The sequence below is a fragment of the Diuraphis noxia genome, unplaced genomic scaffold (assembly GCF_037042655.1).
Source record: "Diuraphis noxia isolate RWA-SAM2 unplaced genomic scaffold, SU_Dnox_SAM2 contig0002, whole genome shotgun sequence".
In the NCBI taxonomy this organism is placed as follows: Eukaryota; Metazoa; Arthropoda; class Insecta; order Hemiptera; family Aphididae; genus Diuraphis; species Diuraphis noxia.
Genome location: NW_028301712.1, coordinates 6,500,243 through 6,518,229, shown reverse-complemented (window position 1 = coordinate 6,518,229; position 17,987 = coordinate 6,500,243). Strand labels below are relative to the sequence as shown.

Below are 17,987 nucleotides of genomic sequence, written 5' to 3'. Positions count from 1 at the left end.
CATGATGTTTTCAAAATGTTCATCAGTCATACTGCTTCTCTTTTTGGTCATGGTTGCTCTACCCAAACTAAATACCCGTTCCACTGAAGCACTTGGCAGTGAAGTATTGAATTTAATGAAAAAATAAAATGTTCGAAATAAAAAAACCAAAGTATTCAATACAAACAAGTACTTAATATAATAATACTTAAAAAAGTATTTAAAATACCATTCAAAATACTTCATGCTGAAAGTATTTAAAAATGTATTCAATACTTAAAAAAGTATTTGAATACTTTTACTCAAATACTTTACAGGACTGAATTAGATGTTGTATAATATAAATTATAACATGATGTAAATTTTATGAAGACAGTCGAAATGACAGGTTCTACTGCAGAAATAGTTTATATTTAATATGTTTATAAGTTATAACACTTGGTAGTTGGTATCATCTTTGCAAAAAAAGGTAATACTAATACAATACTTCAAGTAGTAATAGGAAATCTAGATGCTTATTGATTTTAATTTTAGTATTTTATAATTTAAATACTAATAATAACCTGTTAATGTCCAATTTCCAACAAAGATTAATGAACTGTTAGATTTCCTTTAGATTATTTCTTGAGGAAATATTAGCATCTAATATTATTCATACAAAAACATGCAATATTCAAAGTAGTATTTTCTGCCCATGATTTGCCCATACAGACCTTATATATAGCATCAGATAAAAATAAAAATTACATAATGTACTTAATAAATGACTGGTCACTAACAGTACTATAATGCAGCCATGCAGGGGTCAGTAGCCTTTTTGATTTCAAGGGCCAAAAATTAAATATACATCTTGCACGGGCCATAGTTTCAATTAGCAAGTGGCGCTATTTCATCGAATGGTATTTTTAATTAAAATATGATAATTTTAATAATATTAATTAATTAAATAAATAAAAAATATATATATATATATATTAAATTATATCTAAGCAAAAGGAAGTGCGATCACTTGGATGGTTTCTTCCCTCACTCTATTCAGGTTTTTCCAAATTAAATTGTAGTAAATATTCTTATTATACCTTTGTGTGTAGATTTCATATTCTCGAAAAAAAAAAAAAAAATGATAAATTAAAAAAAATCTGTCGTTTATTTTTAGCGTAATAGGATAACAGGATGAAGGGTACAAATTTGGTTTTCTGGCGCTACTGGTTCTTACTACTGCCCTATTAATAATTTTATGTTTTTCAATATGCTTAATTTTAGTATTTTTTTAAATATTAATTCAATAATCTATAGAAGAATAAAGTCAGACTATATGTCATAACTCATAAGTACCTTACCTCAGGGGCGTATTTAGAAATGTCTTAAGGGGGGGGGGGCACAAACAAAAAGTTCAAATTTACGTACATGGGGTGTAGAGTTGTAAAATTACTCATTTAATAAAAATAAGTATAAAATACGGTGAATGGGGGAGGCACGGGCCCCATGTGCCCCTCCCTTAAATACGCCCCTGCCTTACCTATATCTTAAAATAACTATGAATGAAAATATAAAATATTTAATAACAATTTAAAAAAAAAAAATGTTATTAATTATACTATCATGCCAAAACATTATAATTATGTGTTTGCAAAAAAAAATATGGTAATTTGGATTTAAATCCGTCACCTCGCGTTTATAATTTGCACGAGATCTCGCAATAATTTTAAAGAGGTATTATTCAATATTATTTTACTATTTAAGTGATAAAATTCAAATTAATTTTTTTTTTAAAGTATATAATTCGGTTAATAATATTATTTTTTTATATAGTTTAAACTATATTACCGTCGATAATTTAATTCAAGTAATTTAAAAATAACTTTATTATTTTTTAAAAGAAACAGTCTGTGGATAATTCATTCATAAAAGATAATGTTATTATTTTACAAAGTTCTGCCCACGATCATGACAATGTAAAGAAGGTCTTTTCTAAAATGTGATGTTTGTAATGCGAATTTAGGTTTTTTTTTGTTTTTTTTTTCACTACTCGAATTGGGGGGGGGGGGCGCATGGGAATTCGGCTCTTATACTACCTTTTGATTTTAAATAGCGTTCCCATACTACATTTTTCTAAAAGAACGCACGGGTACGCCGATACGAGCTACGCGGTATTAAATGCCAATGAATATTTTTATTTTGTATTTATTCAATCTTATAAAATATTAAATAGATACCTACTGTAAAAAATAAAATAAACTCGTAAGTGTTGGAGAATTTAATTCTATTCAATACATTATTATTATTTTTAAATATTAACATTAAGAGAAATAAAATATATAAACTAATAAAAATATAGTGATACTGTGGTAGTAATCATGGGAGTGTGGGGGACAAAGCCCCCCACGGGTTAGTACTCTATAAATGTTTAGTTGGAACGCTGTTTTTTGAATTTTTTACTTGAGTTCCCTTTCTTTCAATTTTCCAATTCGAGCACTGGCCACAATAATTCTGCTGCAGGCGCTGCAGCATAGATATACCACTTTAATATTAAAAACTCACATGTAAACAAAATTGGCAATTTGGATCGACTTATAATAAAATGGTTTAAGTTAAGAACAGTAACACGTATCACGTAAACGTAGTAAATATTTATAATTCTACGCTCATGAACATTAAATATTCTGTAATGTCATGACCCACGACATAAAACTTCCAAATTAAATCTAATTCATATCAGCTGGGTTGAATTTGAATATATATATAATACAATATCAATTTTTGGATATTTTATTAGGTATATAAATAATGTGTAATTACTACTTATATTATTAAACTACATAATACAATATTATATATAAATTATTATATATTTTCATTTTATTTTCATAAATGATGAAGGTAGTAGTAATATATTATTTTATTGTATTAAAAATAAAATAAATATTGTATATTATGTTACATACCTATAAAAAATACGAATGTATTTTTAAAACATCTTTTTTTTTTTTTTTTTTTTTTTTTTTTCTGTTTTAACCGACGACGCCGCGGGATCTGCTTTCGCATTGCTTCCGCGGCGCCGCCATCGTTTATTGACATTATCAAATATTAATTACATTACAAGTTTTACTTGGCTTCTTCCTGTTCTTCTCGGGCTGACCGGAGTCCGCCGCCCTTGAATTCGCGTGCCTGTCATCCGATTGGCGAGCCGACCGGAGTCTACCACTCTGGATGTTTCGTTCTCCATCAGGGCGGTCGCACGTTCCCCTATGCCCTTCGCAAGGCCTCTTCCTCGCGTTCATCCTTTTCCTTGGTCGACAGAATCGTCTCGACCATGCGGATGAACTCCAGGCGATTAGTTTCGAACTGTTTAATAATTCTTCTTCGGGCTTGGGCGTCTTCTGGCAAGTCATGTGACAGGGGACCACACAGGATTTTTAAAACATCTACCTATATCTCTTTTTATAGAAGTTGTTTATTATAGGAAACATATTATATTCGATCGAGAAAAATTTAGTCTTAAAATAACTTCTATTTCATGAGTTGCATCAATGGGAAATATTGGGAATATAAAATATAATATTAAAAAATTAATAAATTCCTTCTGCTGTAGTGCTGTTCATATAAAAACAAAAACATCATTAATGTTCTGACACACATTCTGGTGGAATGCGTGGCAAATGGCAATGGCGAATGGCACAATGCGTCGAATGCGATGATTTCAGACCATTTTGATATGCATTGTTCGGCTTCCTTCATGTTCATGTCTATTTTTCTTCCATGATGTACTGATATTAACCGTTTATTTTCTAGCAATGATATAATAATAATAATAATAATAATAATAATAATAATAATAATAATAATATGATAACAAGTTCAAGTATTAACCGTTTTTTTTTTCATGTTTATAATAACGAATCTACTCGTCTGTCGTACTACTGCTTTCTGAATTTCTGATTCCTGGTTAGTGGTTTTACCTTTTTAGTTATTACTTTTTTTTAAATATGAAAATTGTATTGTCTGTACTCTATACAAAATAGTAAGTATAAAGTATAATATATTGCAGTTTGCAATTTGATTTTTAGATTACAGAGTTTAACGTTACAAATATAACTCGCATTGTTACTAATACAAAATTCAAATGTATAAACTTTATTGTTGTTTGTGGGTATGAATAATGAACCTAGCTTGTAATTATGTAAATTGTATTTTATAGCTTATAATTCAATAATTATTGAAATTTCAGTTTTTAAAAACGATTTAAGTCATTATTATTGTTATTATAACTTGTTTAATTATTGTTGTATATAAAATAGGTACCTATTAGAAATGTCACATAATAATATGTTATATTTGTTTCAATAATATTATTAAAATTTCTATTCTTCTTTGTTTAGATTGAACATATTCAATGAAATAAAAACATAAAATAATGAAGAAGGCATCTTTTGGAAGACGTTCGTCAGCAGCTGGGCGAAACACTTTTGGCACATTTGGACGACAGAATTCATTTGATGGAAATGATATAAAGTATTCATTAATTCCAATATTAGCTTCTTATTGTTTAAAGGCTATTAATATTAGTTTATCATGTTAAAATAGTCAAAAATCATTAATCTATCTATGTCCATATACCTATGTAAAAAGCCTAGACTAAGAGCATCTAATATTTAAAATAAAATAAATTTCATTTATAAACCAATTTTACAATACATTGTTGTGTACAGTGGTGTTAAAGTGCTTAAAATATATTACAACATTATATATCAAGAGACCTACATCATAATCCCATTTTTATAAGTTGATTATCAGATTCAAATCAAAGCATCTAAAAATAAGAAATGTAACGTGTAATCGTATGCAATATCTTATAGTGGCCTCCCATTTAAAAAGTCTACTGTTACATGTCATAGATAAATTAGGTGATCGGTGCTACTAATTGTGAAGCTAATTAGCTATGCAATATTTTATTATAGCTATGATTAATTTTTTTTTTTGAATAGATTGAGTCGTCGAGAAAGTCGCGGTATGGAAAAAAAATCACTGCTTTTGAAACCTGGATTCTCTGCAAAAAAAAGATCTGCATCCTCAGACAATTTATCTGCACATGATCCAAAACAATGGTCATCAACTGTGAAAAAGCCAGCCAACCAACAAAGGAATACTTTAGTTCGTTCAACTACATCCATGAATATTACTGGTATTAATTTAGTTGCATCTACACCATGTGTTACACCTGGGCTTAATCCAAATTTACCAGGAATAAATTCTAGTTACAAGTAACTATATTATTTACTGAGTTCTAAATTTAAATTAACCAATATATCATGTGATAAAAATTAATATTTTTGTAGGAATCGAAGGCTAAGCTCAGAATCACGTTATAGTAACTATGGTGGTGTACTTAAGAATAGAAAAGAAGTGCGACCATTGACTGAAAAAGACTTTCAACAAACAGCTATATATAAAGTACTAATTATATAATTAATAATAAAATATTTCTTTTTATTCTGTCTGAGATAACAACTTATTTTTGTGTTTTGAATAAGTTATATTCATATTTGTTATTTTTATTTAACAAATACACCTCAACTACTAGGGTTATTGGCGTTTCAAAATAAAAATTATAGTTTACTTAATTTTTACAAAATAATAAATTGTAAATAGGTGAAAAATTGACACAATAAGTTTTAAGAGAAATATGTTTACATTTTGTGTGATATTTTAAATTTTGTTAATGCTATTATATTTTATGCAGAAGGTGTCTTTGAGAAATTTTAAAAGTGATGATGTTCTCTCTTTGTTTGGTGCAAGTATTTCACACAGATTGTTGGGGAGGCATTCAGTTAAAAGATGTTTTACTGTGATCGCGGTATTACATGAGGTGCATATCCGTTGTTCCTTTTTGTTCATTAAATGCTCATGAATTTATAATGTGTGGCCAATTCGTAGTCTGTCGGTGATGATTTAATGTTTGCATGGTAGTGACAAATCGTGCATCCAAAAGAGGTTGGAGGATTTAAGTTCTCTTAATTTGTCATTTTGTATTAATCTCCAAGACATGTTTGATTGAGGTTAGCATTTATTTGATGTTTTTTGTCGAAATGGGTTGTAATATTCCAGAATTCGGTTTGTTCTTTGGTTGCTCTTTTGGCTATTTCGTCTGCAATTTCATTACCTGGTATACTGTTGTGTCCAGGTACCCATATATAACTGATGTATTTTTGTATATGAATAGAATGTTCAATATATGGGTGCACACATGGGGTTGGCCTTTTTGGGATTCACTAAGTTTTTGAGAGCACTTAGAGAGTCAGTGTATATGATTGTACATTGACTATCCGAGGTGGCAGCTAATTCTGTGGCTTTTAAAAGAGTTAGATATTCTGCTGTGTAAGTAGACTTGTAAGCTGGGATCTAAAGTGCTGTTTGAGAGTTTGACTGAATTAATGCGATTGCAGTTCCTTCTATGTTTTTGGATGCGTCTACATAAATTTGACAATGTGGTGGAAGGCTGTTTTATAAATCTAAGGAGTTTGGTTTGTGAATGTTGGAGCCGGTTTCTTTTTTTACGTATAGAGTTAGATTGAAATAGATGAGAGAATTTTCGGTGATCCATGGGTGCTGCTTAGAGACTTGAAGGTTGAGTTGGTTTATAAGAATAATTTTGAGGTCAGAGGCGTAAGTGGCTGTACAAGTGCCAAGGTTGCTTAGATCATTAATTTGATATCTGCCAATTGAGTTTCTTAATATTGTGCTAATCAGATTTTTTGTAGCTATTATTGTTCTTGAAGAGTATTCTAATGTATATTTTATTCTTCTTTTTTCGAGTGATTTTGAACCTGTGATGTTTATAATGCTGAAAACTGGGCTGCTTTTTAAAGCACCTATTGACAATCTTAGGGCTGTATTGTGAATAGGGTCTAATGTCTTGATTGTAGTTGAAGTTTCACCTGCACATAGTATTGAGCCGTATTCTAGTGCTGAGAGAATTATTGAGTTGTGTATTTGATGTAGTGTTTTGCTTTCTGCTCCCGATTCGAGGTTACTTAGTGTTTTTATTATATTTAACTTCAATTTTTATTTTGGATATATGTGTATGCCATGAGAGCTTTGAGTCAAAGTTAGGCCCAGTATTTCTATATTGAAGACTCTAAGAATGTTTGTGTTTTCCATTTTTAGAGGAGGGTTGTAGGGGTGGTTTTTCTTATAGAAAATGATAAGTTGTGATTTAACTGGAGAGAAAGTAAAGTCTGAGGTTTTACTCTATGATAGTAAGTTGTTTATACAATTTTGTATTTATTGAATAATTGTTGGTAAATTATTGCCCCTACAAAATATATTGATTTCATCTGCATGCATTATGATTTTGTTTAGGGGACTTATGATAGATGGGAGGTCATTGAATGCCATCAGAAAGAGAGTTGAGCTTAAAGGAAAACCTTGAGGACTGCCATTTTCAAGAATGGAATGAGCAGATTGGATTATTATTATATTATTATATCTATTATTGGATATAATATGGATTATTTGGATTTATTCTATTTATGAGATAATTTATGGTAAAGTTAATAATATTGCCATTAAGATTCAAATATTTCATATATTTAATAAGTTTGTGCCGCCAATTAGTGTCGAAAGCTTTTTGTAGGTCAAGGCTGACTAATACCAAGTATTGAAGTATTGCTTTTTATTGAAGGTTTTTTGATTTCATTTAAAATAATTGCTAGAGACCCAAAGAAGAGTTATTTTTGCGGAAGCCGTGTTTTAGATTTGAGATAGATTGTTAGTTTCTAGATACCACATTAATCTTGTGTTAATAATTTTGTCTAGTAGTTTTGTCATGGAGCATAATATAATAGTTATGGGACGGACAGGACGGTAACTAGATACATGATTTTCTACCGTTTTTTGGAAGGTTAAGAATAAAGATTGTGGGTATATTGTCTGTTTCGCGTGCGTTGCTTTTCTTGCTAGTTGCTACCAAGGGCTGTTTCTATTTCTTGCATAATGAGAGGACTGTTAATGTGTGTATCATCGTGATTATGGCAGAAACATTATATTATTATTATGTAGTATATGTATGTAATATTTGTTTAACTTTTTAAATTTTTATATAGTACTTAAGGTTCTATAATACATAATATAATTAAAATAAGTCTTATTTGATACTGTTTAAGTATTTATTTTGTAGATTCAAAACTATTTTTTGACTGCTCCTAATGCTAGTCACATTTTGAACAATGGTAGTATGAAGCCAATGACAACTACTATGTTTACTGATATGTGCGAGTATTTATTACATAAGCTAGACCGAAATCAAGTATTAAATAAAAGCAAATACATGGAAGAATTACCCAAAATAATGAAAAAGTATTATTATAAAGGAAAAGTGGATAAATCATGGCTTATTACTGGTAATATTTATTATGCTTATAGAGTTAATATTTGTTTTTAATTTATATTTAAGTTTAAAATAATCAAATAATAAGTTTGATAGTTATACTAGTAATGTGATTTCTTTTTTTAAATTAATTATTTATGTATTCAACTCCATTTAATTTTGAAGGAAATATAATATTTTCTGTTAGTAAACTATAGTAGTACAATATATAGTCATAATAGTGACTTGATTAATTTCAGCTATGATTTTTAAGTATTAAGTTTAAACTAAAATTTAATCATGATTGGTGTAACACTAATTCTTTTGTTAAACCTTTAAATATAGATTTATAATAATGATTCTTTTTTATTTTATGTTTATATAGTAAATGCTAGTCATTCCTTTCCTCAAGTAGTTGGTTTACTTCTCTGGTTAGTAGAATTATGTGAAACTCAAAATCGATTTAACGTTATGGATACATTGTATCCAACAATTCTTGATCCAGACGAGTCTGAAGATGAAGATTATGAACAAACAGTGGAATTTAAGGTGCTTGCTACACTCTTATTTTAAGTTTTATAAGTAAACTTAAATTATTGTTTTGTTATATTTATTTAAATTATCAAAGACTTGGATAATTCTAGTCTTTTATAAAACATTTGTTTATTTTATGTATTACAAAAGTATATTTTTAATTAGTTATTATTTAATAAATGTAAATTATGTTTATAGATGTACTTGCCATTTTTATTAAATTCATATCAAGTTGAGAGTAGAGGATCTAATAAACCTGCAGATCAAGAATTCCTTAAGAAACAAGAAGAGCTCTTACTGGAAAATTATAGTTTGTTAATGTTATTTTATTTTATGTTATTGTAATTATAAAACTATATTATTTCTTATTTTAATTAGAAAAAACACTCGGTGTTGATGAAGAACTATTGATTAAACTAGAAGCAGAAGTTAATAGTCATAAAGAAGAGCTAGATTTACTAAATGACCTTACTGAAGAACAGAAATTGGAGGTATGATTAAATAAACTACTTAAATGCTATAAATAATAATTTAATTACTTGAAAAAGTAAAGGTATTGAAAAATTTAAGTAACAAAAAGTACAGTACATTGATATTATTATATGAGAATTATAAACTTGACATTTCAATATATTAATTATTAACCTTCTACAATGGTTATGGTTGTTTTTTTTAATCTGTTTTTAAATTACTATTTAAATTTCTAGTTTTTAGTTGTATTTATAATGTTAAAAAAAACTCTAATTTAATTATACACATTATAAAAATTTTATACCTGCTAATTTTTACGCTTGACTAATAATGCAGGTATTACACTCTTAGTAAAAGGTAAATTACCTAGCTATTTGTTATTCATTTTAATATTATTCTATTAGTTTTTAATAGAATATGCAAAGCGTAATAATTAAATTATAAAATAAAAACTAATCTGTCTAAGTATGTTTATTTATGTTAAAAGTCCAAGGAATATATTAATTAAAATATGTTTGTATTTTAGGAAATGAAAGCTATGAAAGTTGCATTACAAAAAGATATTGTGAACTCAAAAAAATATATCAAAGATTTACAAACTTGTCATGGAGAAGTACTGGAATATATTTCAAAGAAAAAAGACGAACGTGTTTATCAAGGTATTAAATTCAATCTTAATAACTTATTTATTTATGATATTGAGTAGGTATAGTGGGATAACATTTGAATTTTGTTTGATATTTTATTTTTAACATAATTTTTGTTAATATAAACCTGATAAATTATATTATAGCGTAAACTTTTTCAAAATGTATTTGTATTTCAATTTTATGTTGGAATTTATTATTGAATTCTGAAGTTAAACCTTAGTCAGTGCAATAATAATGAGTTATTTATTTATTTTCATTGATACACTGATAGTATATTTATATACTATTTCTCATATTAGAGTTACCTCAGGCAGCAGGCTTTTGTTCATGACATAGGTATTTGATGTTGTTAATATACACCAAGTATTGTACTCTTAGAATCCTCACTTTATTATTTCAGCAACTGCCTAGCTCATATATTGATAAGATGTATAAGATGAATATTTTGAAATTTGTGGCTGATTGTTTGAAATATAATCCGGCATTAATAAAAAGCCAGTTAATTGAGAGGTGTGTATGACCAAACTGCACAAAAATTTGTGGCTGCCTTAGATTACTCTTATATGAGTTAGAGTATAGTATTTTTTCTTATGTTGCCTTGAAACATTTAAATTTGTATGTTAACTTATGTCAGTTACAGACAAATAAACTAAAATTTGTTAATTCATATTTTTTACATTTATATTATTATTTGATATTGTTTAGAAAAAGATATTGAAAACTTACAAAGGGAATTAAATGCGGTCAATAGTTGTATCAATGGTCAACAGATTACTCAAGTCGATAAAAAAAATATTGAAGAAGATATAATTAGTCTGAAACAAGACATACAATATGAAACAAATTGTTTAGAAGAATACTCAAATATAGTGTATTCTGAAGATTTAAATGTTGTTGATGTTAGATTAAAAGTTAGTATTAGTTAGTATTTCTTTAAAAGATCTTTCTCAAAAAGTATTACCTATTTGATAGGTTGTATTTAATTTAACACTCAATTACTAAAGAGCTACTAATTAGTATTACATTCTGTTTTAATTATAGATTATTACTTGCAAATATTTTTTTTTACTCAAAATCTATAATTAAACACATAGTTATTTTATTTACTTTTAATTAATTATTTTCATAAACATTTTAATTATATTAATGTTTTTTTTTTTTTTTTATTGATCAAAAGGACATCGGCGACAACGGCCATTAGTCTTAAACTTTACATTATTGATTACATTTTTTTGGTATTTTAAATATGATAATTTTAAATTAAGTCGTATTAATGTTTTATAGCTGTTTATTTTTTCTTTTTATCAGTTATATTTAATTATTTATAGAATATGGTCTAGTAACAACTATAATTCAATTATTGTAATTATCTTGATTATAATTATTTAACTTTGTATTGTTTAGCTGGACAAATTATTCGTACAGTACAATAAACTGTGTGCAGAAAATATTGTTGTATTACCTGAACTTGAAAATGCAATAGCGGATAAGAATGTACTTGCTTTGCACATAAGAGAATCTTTGAAAGAAGTTGATGAATTACTGAAAAGTTTAAAAACTAAAAATGTTGAAAAACTGAAAGAAGTTGAACACAAAATGGCTTCTATACAAATAGAACTGGACTCAGTAAGTTACAAATTTAATGAAAATATTAAATAAGTATACTACTAACATATTATTATGCGAACCTAGGCAGAGCTGGAGTATAATAAATTGAAGAAAATAGCTGAAAAATTAGGTCCTGAACGTGATGCTGATAAAAAACGCCTGCTAGAAATCACTGATCGTCAGTTTGAGGTAATTATGATTTTAATATTCTAAATGTTCATTGCCAAGACAGCAAAATTAAATTTATAATCATATAATCTTTTTAGTCTCTAAATTATAATTATTAATAAGCTCAATTAAAAGTAAAGAATTCTTAGAACTTTTCAAAATAATTTATCTATATATCATTATAGTAATTTAAAAATATTGATCTTTTTTAGTTTTTTTACAATTTACATTGATAAAAAAAAGTTTATAGATCAAAAAGTTTACAATTAATATAGTAAAACATCTTCATAAGTGTTATTTTTGCAATAATTTAAAAATATGAAAAATAGTAAGTACCATCAAATCTTAAATAATTTGTACTGCGCTTAGTTTTGAAGCGTAAAGTTTGTATACTGTGTAAGAATATTTATATATAAAAAGGTTGATGTTGGTACTTACAAATAATAATAAAATAACTAAACAATAAACCTTGTATCCCAATGGCCTATGTCAATTAGGGTAAATTTTGTTAATAAAAAACAAAAAAATTATCAAAAAAATATATAATTTTTGAGAAATTGAACTCGAGTTAAGCTTGATCACTCCATACTCCCATTTAATAAATATATTTTATTTATGCGATTATACATGCATAAAACCACATACTTTTGAATGAAAATAATGTAAATCATAAACAATGTCTATTAGTTGTAATTAATTTTAACTACAACTTTTGATTAACTCAATATAATTTGTCCAAACACTATTGCACTATTTAACCTCAACTATAGTCTGTAACTCTTAACAATTCTAATAGTATTTGGTATTTAGGTTTATTTTATTTGAAAAACTATTAAATTTGGTGTTACGTATAAAAATATTCTAATTATTTGATTGTCGCTTAACATTGGTAGTGTCCATCAATAGTACTAGTAGTACCACTATATTAACTCCAATACTTCATTTGGATTTATATATATTGTATTTATTTTTTTATTTTTCAAATTAAATTTATTAAATTACTATATCCAATGATTATTTTAGGAAAAACAAGAGCACGAAAATAGGTTGTACGAGATTCAAGCTGAAATGAAAAGTATTAATCTCGATAATACTGAGATTAAAGTAAAAACAGAAGAAAAAAATAATTTATGTCAGCAGTAAGTTTAGACAGTATAGGTGTTTGATTGTTTAAAATACCTAAATATATGTTTATTATAATATTATTTAATATATTTTACACTTTTTTCAGGATTTGTGAAATGGAGGAAGAAAAGAAGTACATTTTTACAAAAGCCTTTAACTCTTTGAAAAAACATGCTGAACTCATTGAGGAAACAAAAGAGTTTGTTAAGGTATATGGTATTTATTATTTATTAATAATTCAGGTGATTTTCACTAAGCTAATTAACAATAGACTCGGGAATTTTTTTCTTATGGTACATATGATCATTTTTAGTAAACAAATTAAAATAATAATAATATTACTCTCATTTACTCTCACACGGAACCTGTGCCCTAATATGCATATTCAGATAATATGTTGTAAAGCTCTTAAACTGCTAGGTTTCATAAACCGTGTCTCTTCAGACTTCCACTTGCTCTCCCCTCTGAAAACTCTTTTCTGCTCCGTAGTGCGTCCCATCCTTGAATATGGTTCCGTCCTCTGGGACCCGTCCACCGCTTCCGCACGTAGCATGATAGAAAGGGTTCAAAGAAAATTCCTCCATCAAGCTGCTTACAAACTAAAGATAGTCTGTCCGCCTCACGATTACACGCCAATCCAACGTCTCTTTTCCTTAGAAAGCCTCGCCGATCGTCGTCATTCAGCTAACTTGACATTTCTATTCAATCTTCTTTCATCTAAAATTGACAGTCCTGAATCACTATCCCATGTCTCATTTAATGTCCCCTCCCGCCGTACACGATCATCTGTTCCATTTCATATACCTTTCTCTTCCTCAAACTACTATCTTAACTCATCGATCATTCGTCTTATGCACATTGCCAACACTGACCCTTCATTCTCTCTCCAAAATTGAGCCTCGTTTCCATAAACAAAACTATTATTATTATACTATTATAATCATGTATTAAAGGGTTCGTCCCGTATTGTAAAATAAATAAAATAAAAAAAAATTATTTTTTGTTTGTTAAAACTATATTTGACAACACTTTTTTACGTTGTTAAGATTTTTTTTTAATTAATATTTTTCTATATTTTCCTAATTAGTACCTCTGATAACCTTTCCTTTTTATCTCAGCAATCTATGTTTAATACTCAATTTAAGTCTGCATTAAAAGTTTTGATTTTTTTTTAGTATCAACATTATATTTGGTAGATTCTATAAAGAGCTACCAAGTTATAAAGGAAAAATGAATTCATAGACTCATTGATTTAATATAATTTCTATAAAATTAACTTATAGCCCAATCAAATTGGAAAAAAATGTTGCTTCAACTCAAAAAATTATTGCCAAAGTTAAATGTTGGTACTTACCATTATAGGTTACAAATAATGTATAAAAAATCTACCTAAATATATTATATTATGTACGATCTATTCAAAAAAGATCATTTTTGTGACTTTTGACACGCACAATAAGATCTCATGTTAAAATTTTCACACATTGTTTATATATAAATAAGTACCAAAATTTAGCTTTATATTAATTTTTTCGAAATGAAAATCTATTTGTCTGGACTATCATCAATTTTATATCTTAATTTAGATTAACTAAGGGTTCTTAAAAGTTGTTCACTCAAACTAAAATATTATAATTTAAACAATTAATAAACCTATTTTAAATACTATTAAGTTTATCGAGTTGGTCAAGTATTCAGATAATTATGTACTCATTTTATTTATGAATGAAACCACCTTTTATGATTATTTTTATTAAATATATTAATATTTTATTTTATGGTAAATTTACAGATACACAATGACCAGCTATTACAAAATATGCAGTCTATTAAAAGTAACTATATCCAAAAATAAAGAGAATACTTGTGTAGATTCATATAAGTTGAACATTTACACTTATGTAAATTAATTTAAGAGTAATTTTTATATTTTTTTTAGTATCACGCTAATTAGTAAATAATATTTTTATGTTATGAATTACAATAAATGATTTAATAATGAGTTTATTATTTGAACATTTAAAATTGTTAATTATTGGTCAAAGAAGTTATATAGAATTTAAAATGTTGATAACTCGTCTTCATTTTATGATGTTTATTGAACAGTGTTGTATTTTTTTTTTATTAATTATGAATTTGAATTTTGAAAGCAAAATTTTAGACAAATGCATTCACATAACAAGTAAAAATGTTTTATACTGTTTGCAACCATTGCATATTTGTAAATCATTATTTGGAGTTCTGAAGAAAACAATAATAAAACCACTAAATAAAACAAATATAATATTAGATTTTACATAGGTACATTATTTTATTATAAATATTTATAGTTATGAATTAAAAAATTAACAATAAATATATTTTTCTTTTTTTATTTCTGTGTTTGTCACATTATATTGTATTTATAGTTATATTGTCATATAATAGGTATTTATAACAAAAATGTAAGTTAAATATTTTTATCAGGCTGAGTATGTGTTAAATACAGTATTATGGTATACAATTTTCATTAATAGGTTGTTATGGTTATCGAGTATCGTTATGAGATACTGTAAAATTTCAATTTGAAAGTTGTTAAAGTCTTATCGCAATAATGGCACTTAGATTTGGTTAGGTATCTGATTTATGTATTTAAAATTAATTTTTGTTCTTATTATTTGGATTTATAATTTTTTTTTTATATCGGGAAGATACTTTTTTATGTTTTTTTTTACTATCTAACAAATTTAAATAGGTATTGTATTCTGTCAACTGTATCTCCGCGTGTGTTATGAATAGTATATTATTAATGTCCATTATTTTTCGTTAGATAATAATTTTCAATTTTGGTTAGTACCTATTCAGTATTCATTATAATTAGTGATTATAATTCAAATATTTTTTCTTATTAAGAAACTTCATTGTTATCTAGTTGAATAAATTTATTAGGTTATCATTAAGTATTCAAATTTTTATAACTTATGTTGTGTTTATATTCGTTATCAAAGATTAATAGTTAATTCAATTACTCCGTTCGATTAACGGTTGTTCATTAGAACATCACAAAGAACAGTAGTATACTTACTATTCTTTAATTAACTTTTTTGTAAGATTTAATATATATAAAAAAAAAATTATAATTTATATGTATATTTTAATTAGTTCGAATTCGGATAGGTACATTTTAAATATTATGATATTATATGATAAAAATAATAACAAAAATTATCTGATTAGAATAATAATCGTATATTAAAACTAAAAAACATAATATTTTATTATTTCTTTTTTTTCATTCAATATGACGTGTACAACGATAAAAACAAGCGTGTTTCAGATGAAGTGCTCTTTGTTATATCTTTAGTTAACTCGTGTAAGGAATAATATTGCGGGCTTAAGGATTATGTTATTACAACTTATACTCGTGGCATTCATATACAGAATATCTGAAGAAGAAAATGACCACATTTTTTGCGTTTTTAAAAAAAGTCAATAACGAGATAGCTAGTGTTCTTTCATTTGCTTATTTCTATAGGTTAGTAAGTTAGTTTTGATTTATCGTGTAAGTAAATCTGCGCACAATATAAAACTGAATTTTATAAAAATTGACAGGTATACTATATTATATAGATTAAATAAAAATAAAAAACACATTAATATAATATTTAATATCCGTTTAGTTTTTCTTTAGATGTGTTTGAACGCTCGATAATGTACTTTGGACGACAAAAGAGGTATAAATAACATAGGTAATATGGCATGCTAATACATAGCTGAAGTATATTGTGTCATAGTTGTTCGTAAATTCAAGTTTATGCAAGACTATGGAAAACAATGGCGCTTAATTGCTTTTAGAATAATATAAGATCGGAATGTAACGTTGCATTATACAGGTAGGCTTATAATATGTAGGTTTCTACAGTATAAAATATTACCTATGTATTAAAAATTAAATTTTTCTGAATCTTAATTAGAAAAACGGACGGCTTAAACGTTTTTTTTATTTTTTTTATAATATCATAATTATCATATCGTAGGCATATATACAGGCACACAGCCCCATATCTATATTTATATACGACGATAGTTACGCGATTCCGGCTTTTCGTCTTGTTCGGAAATTGGTGTTCCACTGGTCCCCGTCTTTGCCCATATAAAAAGCATACATTATGACGCACGACGCGTAGGAGGTAAGTTCTTAACTATATAATAATATTATGATATCGTAAAAGTCGTTTGTCCGCCCACGGATCGCTGCAAATAGTCGATTTATTCACACCTCACACTTGACGACATTGATAGTATTACGCGATCGCTTGCACTACCGCGACGAACGATCGAGAACCATCGCGGAAACCGCGCGTTTTAAGGTCGTTTCCTGTCGTGACGTATAATTATATATTGTACGTCGTCGTTATTTGGAAATCCGATGTTACATACAATAATAATAATAATTAATAACATTACAATAAACTGAATTTCGAGCCGCTCTCTATTTTCAGCTCTATATTTTATCGCCCGGATTGACTTTAAGACGTACCCAACACACAACAATTGCGTACGAGACTTAAACGTGAAGACGCGGGCTCTACGAAACAATGTGCCATTTAATCGTACATGCAATAATTATTATGACAATAATACTTGCACAGTGAATACAATATAACAGTGGCGTATTTACAATTTTTGATTAGGGGGGGTGTCATATCATAATACAATAATTTATAAATATAATTATTATTATAATATTTAAATATTTAAAATTTAAGGTTTCCAGACGCATTCAATAATTCTTTGGGGGGGGGGGGTGGTGGAAACCCCCAGCACCCCCACCCCCATAAATACGCCACTGCAATATAATATTAATATATCCATCTGCACGCTTTCGCCGGGTTCTCTCTTCAGGATTCGGCTACATTATACAGGGTGTCCCGCGAGGATTTACCCCTTGCGATATCCACTGAAATAATGGAGATATCAATATTCTGGTTTTGAAATAGAACTCGCAGGGATAAGAACTACAATTATTTCATATTTTAATTTATTTAAATGTTTTTTATAAAAAAGTTAAAAAATATATTTTTTTATTTAATTGTTTCCAAAAAAAA

General features: G+C 27.3%; 1 protein-coding gene across 2 annotated transcripts; it reads left to right on the top strand.

Moving 5' to 3' along the window:
• The first annotated feature begins 3,831 nt into the window (after positions 1-3,831).
• Positions 3,832-15,274, top strand: LOC107170686 (kinetochore protein NDC80 homolog). Of its 2 annotated transcripts, none has more exons than XM_089220774.1 (15): positions 3,832-3,924; positions 4,359-4,491; positions 4,965-5,240; positions 5,316-5,430; positions 8,156-8,378; positions 8,730-8,893; positions 9,077-9,188; positions 9,257-9,369; positions 9,876-10,008; positions 10,705-10,910; positions 11,404-11,625; positions 11,692-11,796; positions 12,799-12,914; positions 13,007-13,109; positions 14,693-15,274. In XM_089220774.1, exons 2-15 carry the CDS (start codon positions 4,394-4,396, stop codon positions 14,753-14,755), a joined length of 2,049 nt encoding a protein of 682 aa, XP_089076900.1. In that variant the 5' UTR covers positions 3,832-3,924; positions 4,359-4,393; the 3' UTR covers positions 14,756-15,274. The 2 variants fall into 2 exon arrangements, with proteins under 2 accessions (XP_089076900.1, XP_089076899.1); XM_089220773.1 differs by having other exon boundaries at positions 3,847-4,000.
• The last annotated feature ends 2,713 nt before the right edge of the window (positions 15,275-17,987 follow it).

Excerpts from the sequence above, each read along its gene's own strand:
- LOC107170686 (XM_089220774.1), top strand. The coding sequence starts at position 4,394 with ATGAAGAAGGCATCTTTTGGAAGACGTTCGTCAGCAGCTGGGCGAAAC. Across the intron at positions 5,241-5,315 it reads GGAATAAATTCTAGTTACAA|GAATCGAAGGCTAAGCTCAG; the intron begins GTAACTATATTA and ends ATATTTTTGTAG. Across the intron at positions 5,431-8,155 it reads AACAAACAGCTATATATAAA|ATTCAAAACTATTTTTTGAC; the intron begins GTACTAATTATA and ends TTTATTTTGTAG.